Source organism: Lissotriton vulgaris, chromosome 7 (genome assembly GCF_964263255.1).
Source record: "Lissotriton vulgaris chromosome 7, aLisVul1.2, whole genome shotgun sequence".
NCBI lineage: Eukaryota > Metazoa > Chordata > Amphibia > Caudata > Salamandridae > Lissotriton > Lissotriton vulgaris.
Window position 1 is genome coordinate 339325130 of NC_141695.1, and position 8739 is coordinate 339333868.

The window sequence follows — 8739 nt, forward strand, 5'->3', positions numbered from 1 at the left end:
GGCTGAGGTGGTGGTAGTGGCAGGAGCTGAGACGGTGGTGAATGATACTTGGGTCTTGCTGAGCGATGGTGCTGTGCTGGCCCTGGGTGATTATGCTGTGACACTGTCTTTGCTAGTTACTGTGGTTGGTAGAGGGGTGGCAGAGTAGAGGTAGGGATATTTAGGCAAATGAAGGAAGCCATCGACTTCAGGAATGTGAAACGAAAGCTCTCATATTTTAAAAGCCGATTACAAGCATCTCCTGAGAAACGCGGCGAAACCTTCAAACCATGGAAACAGTCATTTGAAATTTTTGCAGAGTTTCTCAGGAGATGCTTGTAAACACGAATCACATGATTCATTTAATTTAAGTGATGCTTTGGTGGTGCAGAGTGATGCTTCTGTGAGTGTCTTTGCTAGTTACGGGTGGTAGAGGGGTAGAAGAGCAGTAGGGATATATAGTGAAATGAAAAGGAAGCTATCAACTTCAGGAATGTGAAAGAAAGCTCTTGTATCTTGAAAGCTGATGACCCATGACGAGAGGGAAGCCAGATGGCACCTTTGCTCGTAAGTACACGCAACTGCAAGCTGTAGGCCACAGTGGTAGCATTTTCTGAAGCCCACTTACTAAATGTCTCGCCAGAGCAGCGCATGCAAGACCTAAAAATGGCTGCTGTATCAAGACGTTCATTGGGGGTTTGCATTTCTCGCTTGACTGGGTCTGAAATTAAACATTCACGAAGAGATTAATTGGTATGGGAACCAACTAGTACTGTAACTGATTTACATTGGCTGATTAAACAGGCACAGAAACAAGCAAGGCTCCTCAAAGATGCTAGTAGCGCTGAAGTCCTCAGCACATCCTGTGTCACTTAACCTACCGGTGTTGAATTAAACAATGAATGAGGGTTGCAGAGCGGACTGTGCCAAGGCAGAATCAAGATGTTAGAACAAAATGCCCCTAAAAGTTGTAAATGGGGTACTACCAGGCAACCAGTCAGCAAAACAGCGTACTTTCACCACCCTACCAACTTGTGCTTGAAAACTTTGATTCCCTCAGTGCACAGTGGAAGGATACCATGGCTGTTAGTCCGGCATGCTTCAAGCAATGGGCTGCAGAATTTGCGATCACAAATCATTGAGAATCATATTTACAGACACCTGAAGTAGACCAGTTTTAGGTCATTCATACTTAAAAGACTAAGCTGCCCAAGAGTAACTCATCTATATTGGACATTAAGAGCATCACTGTTGGCTGATCACTAGCATGTTTTAGTTTAAAAGGAGCATTGACAAAGACTGCTGAACCAGGCAAAAGCCTCTGAAAGGAGGCGGTGTGAGAGTGGTCAAACCAATGATTGTCCAAATCAACAGCCAGCTAGCTTACACCTACTTGGAGGGTTGTTCGATGAATCCACCTACTTGCTGTCTAGACTGAAAAGGTCATAGGCATCATGAGACTTAGTGATGCATGAAAACTCGGTTAACTTAGTAAATTTGTAGTTAAGAACTGGGAAAACAGGACTAGTTTATGGCCGTGATGTGTTGAGTAGGCCGTGTTAGACTGTTGTGCATCTTACACTAACTGCAAGTAAAAGCCGTAGTGAGCGTGCATGCCAGGCTGCTACTGTGAGCATAGAGGTATGTAAAGGCAGAGTGAAATAAAGGCATCGATAACTCACTAGGCGAGACAAATTTATACAAACCAGCATTGCTACCTTGGTTCAACAATGCTTTGCATGTAAACAGTTGAGAAGTAGGACAGACTATCATGAACACAACACTACCCTTCAGCACCCCAAGAACTCCCAGTACAGGAAGGGATTATAATGGGCGATGGAGCTGGGGATTGCCAGAACTAAACATAATTGTAAGAAGTCAGCCCACTGGGGCAGTGTGCATGCTCCCCCCTCAATACAAGCCGAACCAAAGTAGTTCAGTCAGTGGCAACATCCATATCTATCCCAACATGTTCGCAAAACACACTAGATTAATTTAGCTGACACCTTAAGAAACTTTTAAACTTGTTTCAAGTCCCAAGTAGTAGCCCTATGTCTTGCACACAGTCAGGACGTACACGGATGCCAAATTAAATTTTTTTATTCAGTTAGATCAGTTCCAAGGCCTCCACCAACATGTTCAGTTGGAGCTGCTAGTAGCAAAGCATTAAACCCCACAGGAAAGCAGCCACCATGTTTGGACCTAGTCACTGTCCTCATCTAGGGTCAGCTTGTCGAAGAGGTACTCTCCCATGCCCACCTCGGCTGCCTTGACGCGCTTTAGGTTGGTCAGGTGGTGGCCCAGCTTCTTGATGAGCTTCACCTCCTCCTCTAGGTAGTGGCTCTCCAGAAAATCGCACATCTGCAAGGGAAAGGAGGGTCAGAGGCATCGTGTTTTCAGGCCAAACAAACACTTATCAAAAGGCTGCATCATTCCATATCAGCTCTATTATCTCAAGGCCATCAATGAACTCAAGAACTTAAAGGTCCAGCAAGCCTGACACCGATAAAAGTCTGCAATCCTAGAGATTGCAGCCCCAATTCACAATTTAAACTACTAAATCAAAAATCCCCTTTAAAACCCCATAGATACAGTCTGCATTCCCTGGCCACCCCATGCCATGCAATTGTACTTACATGGGGGTCTGTGTGATCAGTGGAGACCTTGTGCAGATCCAACAGGGCCTGGTTGACTGTCTTTTCTAGTTTCAGAGCATACTCCATGGCTTGGGTGCCGTTGCCCCACTCGTCCGCTTCTGGTTTCTGCACACAATAGAAATAGGTGAAGCCACCTCAGTGCCCAGATACAACAGTCAATATTTAGAACCACCACTAGTAGTCACCCAGCTCTTATAGGTCACAAGATATATCAGCACCAGCAATAACCTAAATACTTAGTTTGAACTGGCAGGTTTGATAGCTCCTGAATAAAAAGCAACAACGGTTTTCTGCACACTATTGCTGGAGACGTGAAGCATAGATTGTGGGGCTGCACCATCGACTACAACTAACCTACATCCTAGGACTCGATTGCTTCAAAATCGGCATATTCCGCATTTTTGCCAGAATATCAGACCTGATCCCCAGCGTCAGTATTTGCTTCCCCCACCTTAGGACTTTACAGCTTTTGAAGTTATGGATTGCATACTTTCTGAATATGCCATGCAAAATCTAAATATTCCTATCATACAAGAATGATACCAAAGTAATCATAGCTAAAGGTTCATTAAAGAGGCATCAGTAATTGCAACAAGCTTTGTCAGGGGCATTGACTGAGATACCATTATTCATTATCAGCCAGTTTGTCTATAATTTTACAGCTGTAATCATCTAATCAGTAAAGGGTATTCCCTCAACCACTAGCGTTCCACCAGTCTCATTGAAATTCTGTTCTATATTGATTAGATATATCAAAATTTTACTAGACCACCATGGCTACCTGATAAAGGCGTCCAGCTGAAACGCGCGTAGACATGAACTATGTTAGCCATGACCATATCTCCTTATGTCTTTAAATGATATACGTGTTGAACAATTTTGCTTCTAAATAATTTGGTACACAACTTTTTTTAATTATTCTCATTCTGGTCCTACACTGCTTTTGCACTATCCTAGGTCAACTTTTTATCGATTTCCTAAATGGTCTTTTCATATACAGTACTTTAACGCTAATTTAGAAAAATTATTGAGGGGTACCCCTATTGTGACAAAAGGCAACAAAACTCATTTAGACTTTATTCTAGGATTGGATTCATGCAAAACTCCAGATGCACATATTTGAGAGCACGAATTTGGATTGACTGATTCTAGTGTTGAAGTCCCTGGTGTAGTTTCCAAGACATTATGCTGCTCATTCAATCATATTGGCAGACATGGGGATTGTAAACAAGAAAACATGCCTGACAAGAGCAAATTCTGCACGCCAACCATGGTAGGCTGTCCTTCGATCAGCTCACAGCTAGTGTGTTACTTCTTTTAAAAAGGGTGACTACAGTTTCAAAGACATGGCATACATGTTTGAGACAGCCAGTCGCAGAATGGGATGCAAGCTTTTCCGCCTTAGTACCTCTCCCTTCGAAATCCAACTCACCAGTAAAGACAGAGTCCCCAAGTCTATGTATTGTAATGTTTAAGGCATGGGTCCCATACTGGGCCTTAGCAGCATCACTCAGAAAGGCAAAGCTGCATGGCACATGTCATGCCAGTCTCACCTAAAGGAACCTAGCTCCAACAAGATGATGCACACCATTTATGTGCCCAATGTAGCTGATGAATGCAGTCCCTGCCGTGAGGACGGGATATGTAGGATGGGTCTGGTCACTGCTATTCTTGTAGGTGAAGTGTCCGGAAGGGCCTAGAGAACAATGATCTACTTTAACTTTAGAATGAACAACCTGTTGCTAGCAGTAAAATGCATACATGTCCTGGCCCTGTAGTAGGTGCCATTGCTGAGCACCTGCAATCACCACCACAAATTAAGAACCGGTGAGAGCATGTTGAGTGGTATGAGTAACCCGAAGTCCAAGTGTATTGGTGAGCTAGCACGGTCAACATCTGGCTACACTTGCGCTTTGGGTCACCTAAAAAAATAAGATTACTCATGTTAGAACATGTGCTCTGTTAAAGAAAACACCAGAAGAGATTATGGACTGTGCAATCTGCACATTTGCTGGGATGAGGAATTCTATCCAACTGAACTTCTGCGTAGACAGCACCTGGGCATGACAAGGTGAATCAATAGCCCTCAAATAAATACTGGTGAAGTAATACCTACCTTTACATCCTGCAGCACCACACGCCCACCACGCTTGTTTTGGAACTTCAGCAACTTTTCAGAGTGCTCCCGCTTCTTCTCAGACTGTTTCCTAAAGAACTTTGAGAACCTGGCCAACGCCTGGTCATCACGATCGAAGTAGTAACCCTGAAGAAAGAAAAAGGGATTAGTATACGCAAGACTGGTGTTTTATTGTTTACAAGATCCGAGTTGTACAGTTAATATTAAACATGTTCTAGCTGAACATGAAGTAAACACCGAGGTGCTGACCTCATCTCCAGGCTGAGCCAACATCAAAATGACAGGTCCAGCCACTGATGAAGTCATGGCTTAACTGAGGCCTTGGATTATAGTGGAGATAATGCCAAGCGATGATCTCACCCAAGCCAGAGGAAGGGCTCAAGGGCCCCAGAAGTGGAGAAGTGTGGCTCAGGGGTTAGAGGCGGCAGACCTGGAGCTTGAGTTCGGCCCGGGACCAGGGTTCAATTCCCCGCCTCGGCGGGTCTTGGGCTCAAAATTCCACAGACTCGTTAATTCTCGCTCCGGTGCCTTCTCAACTCACGGGTTCACACTCTGCGACTCTGGGCAATAGCTTGCTTAATCTCCACAACGGCCCCTCGCGGTGGGATGCCTGGCTTTCACCTTGTGGATACCCTGCCAGGGTTATCTCACAGGGGAATACCAGGACGGGTTCCCTAAGCAAGCGCTGAGATGCCCCAGGGTAAGTTGTGCGCTATATAAGTCTCATTCATTTCATTTCATCTAGGAGAGGACCGACTGTCCAAGCACAATCAACATCCTTGGGTCCATCGCTTGGAGGCTGCGGACACACTAGGCTGGACGATTCCACCCCAAGACTCCTGACCCAAAGCCATTAGCGACCAAGTGGTTTCAGCGCCCTGAGAGTTTCTGGTTTATGCCAGTGATGCTTAGGGCACAATCCTTCAGTGCCAGCCAGGGGTTTATCAACAAATAGTGGACAGAAGACCACGTGCTGAACATTAAGGGCACACCGGTTAATTTTACATGTGTGTTTCTAAACTGTTTAGTTTAGATGGTGGCTGCAGGGAGTGGAGGTAAGTGGCTTTAGCAGAAATGTCTCGCAGCGCTGATGGACAGTTGTGCTAGAGAAGTGTCAGCATTGCCAATCACCAGCTCGTTCACATGTTTTACAAAGGCAGAAGGGTGGCAGTGCGTGGAATAGTCTATTTTCGGGCCCAACATTCGGAGTACCGGGCCCCACTCTGCTGCATTTGGTCTGCAGCGAGCCAGGGACTTTCTCTGGTCGAAGGATACACCCGTAATATTTAACTAAAACACCTCCCTATTCGTTTCAGGTGCGTATCAAGTTATAAAGCGTTAATCTATTCAAGATGTTTCAAGTTATCCACAGTTGTTTGCCCCACAGTGTTTACTGATCTGCCTTTCGCCCAGACATCGACCTCAGCCCCCAACGCCACCCCCTCCACACGTGCGTAATCAGCAGCCGAAGGGCTAAACCGCACCGAGAGAAGTCGTGGTCGGCTGAAAACACAGCTGGCTGTTCAGACAGATAAGATGGGTGGGAAGGAAAACACCCAGACCCTAGGAGCCAGTGACAACCTAGAAGAGAGCAAGCAGCAAGATATTTAACTGAGGGGACAGAGCGAGCTATGGGATTGGGGGTGGGTACCAATTATGATAGAAAGGCTAAAAATGGCAGGAAGAGACGAAATCCAGAGAATTACAGTTGCTGCGGAACAATGCTCCCACCAAACACTGCTACTGCAATCTTAGTAAAGTCCTTGTAAAGTGTAATCTCGAATGGCCATGTCACATAAGCAATGCACTGAGACAGGGCCTGCCAAGAGGGTGCCTCCACCTCAGAGTATGGATCTATGGTGTACCACAACCAGAGCACCAGCAGTAAAAAAAAAAAAAAACGCCCCCCTCACTCCATATGCACTAGCCACAACCCTGGCCCCATCAGGATGTGCCCTGGTGACAAACAGCAGGGGCGTAAAGTATGTCATTTGTTGTGTAATGAAAGTAAAAATGCACAAGATTATGCAATTTACACACGGAGCGTAACTAGCATTTTGCGCCTTTTTCTTAACACAAAATGGACCAGAGGGTGCATTTTGCGCTAATAGTACAGCAGTGAATGCAACAGCTTCTCGTACTTGTTAAGTTAATTGTGCTCCTGAGCTAGGATTTGATCGAATTACTCCCGAACTACGCAACCAGACATAACCACTTTAGTAAATTTCGTATCTAAAGATGAACAGAAAATTACTCTGCCTAACACTTCAGTCGGGTCTACTAACAGGACCTGTACAACAATGCCTAGAACCAATCAAGATAAGCATAATGAATAAAAGAAAACCGACTAGTCTCCGACATACCTACAACAGAAATACGCCCCTAAACCCACCAAAGAGAACACATGCAAAGGCAGACTACCCCATACGAGACCAGAATGGGCATCACACCAAAGCCAAGCACCCTTGAAAAACAGTCAAGCTACAAATCTCCCACACGTCAAGTCCATCTGAAACGCCCTCACCCACCCGCATGCCAACCCTCCATTGCAAGGTGCAGATGCTGGTAGACCTCGTTTTTCCTCTCTAAACAGCACCAGGAAGTAGCACATTGAGAAGCACAAACCAAACGTACCAACTCCAAAGAGTCGTTTAGCAAGAGCGCCTACCTAGAGCAAAGACATGCAGAAGAGATGGGGAGGACCGCAGTACGTACTAAAGTAGGTGCATTTTTACAGACAATCTCACCGGACACTATTTCAGCATGTTGGCACTTTGAGCCATTAGTGTTCTAGGTTTTAAATACGGATCTCCGATTCACTGGATAAGAGCGGTTTGTCTTTTCAGCTTAAGAGAGGAAAACCTATTTACTCTTAAACTTGCACCACACAGCTCACCGCCTTAGTAAAATAAGGTGAGCGCATGCAGACAAAACAGGGTTCAGAAAGCACTTTGACCCAGTATCTTACATTGAGACGCCAGAAGGATAGGGGTTTGGTTAGACCTGGTAACTGCTCCCAGAGCTCAAATAGATACTTAAATCAGAGTTTACCTGCCAATCCGGTGTGGGCGGTAAGGGAGATGGAGCGATCTTAATAAAAAGTTATTTGAGGTAATCGCCTTAGCTATACACAGGCTAGGAAATAGGTATTTTATACCACAACACTGAAATGCAACGACTGTAGAAACGATGGTGTTACCGAACACAACATTTTGCATTTAATGGCCAAAGCATAGAGGCTGTGGCGATAATATTAAGACGAGTAAAATGATGAAGTAAGTTCTGCCACAAACCTAAGTCTGAACCGAGTCAGAGTTAACTATACATCTGACTTCCCCCACCCCAGCCTCACTAACCCGTGCGAGAGAACCAACCCGCTTGACTCGTTAGGACCCAGGCAGTACAGGGGATAGACGTGCAGAGCAGGCGGAGTGCGTTTTGGCGCTATGGAACGGCCTCGACCCCGTACCTACCAGGGACAGGTAGACGTAGGAGGCCTGCAGCTGCAGGTTGACGATGCGGTTGACGCCGGCCTCGCTCTCCTGGTGGTAGTTGTGTCGAACTTGGGAGCTCATGGTGACGTCGTCGCGAGCGGGCTCAATCGGTTTCTCGGGCTCCGGTAAAGCACCTGGTTCCGTTCAAACACTGTTGAAGCAGGAACCGGTTACTCGACGCTGTGCGTAATCTTTGATGTCTCTGAACTCACGGTCCGAAGGGGCTTTTTTATACTGATGTGCCGGTGGCCACGCCCAGCACCTGCAGCCAATGGGAAGGGCCAGCACGTCGGCGGCAGCATCTCTAAGACTCAGCAAAACAACACAATTTGCTGAGCAAAGAGAATGACCGTTAATAGCTAGGTGTAGCGTACAGTTTAAGGGGATAGTAAACATAGCATTTGATAAGGAGCCACGGCCAGTCCTGTGGCTGCCAAGTTCGAAAACCAGCAAGTGTCATAAACTGCGACAC

General features: G+C 45.9%; 1 protein-coding gene across 1 annotated transcript; it reads right to left on the reverse strand.

Moving 5' to 3' along the window:
* Positions 1 to 2063: 2063 nt before the first annotated feature.
* On the reverse strand, positions 2064 to 8471 carry LOC147701525 (ferritin light chain, oocyte isoform-like). The gene is made up of 4 exons (XM_086930211.1): positions 8247 to 8471; positions 4753 to 4899; positions 2616 to 2741; positions 2064 to 2340 (listed from the first exon to the last, which is right to left on the reverse strand). Exons 1-4 carry the CDS (start codon positions 8346 to 8348, stop codon positions 2182 to 2184), a joined length of 534 nt encoding a protein of 177 aa, XP_086786337.1. The 5' UTR covers positions 8349 to 8471; the 3' UTR covers positions 2064 to 2181.
* Between the last annotated feature and the right edge of the window lie 268 nt (positions 8472 to 8739).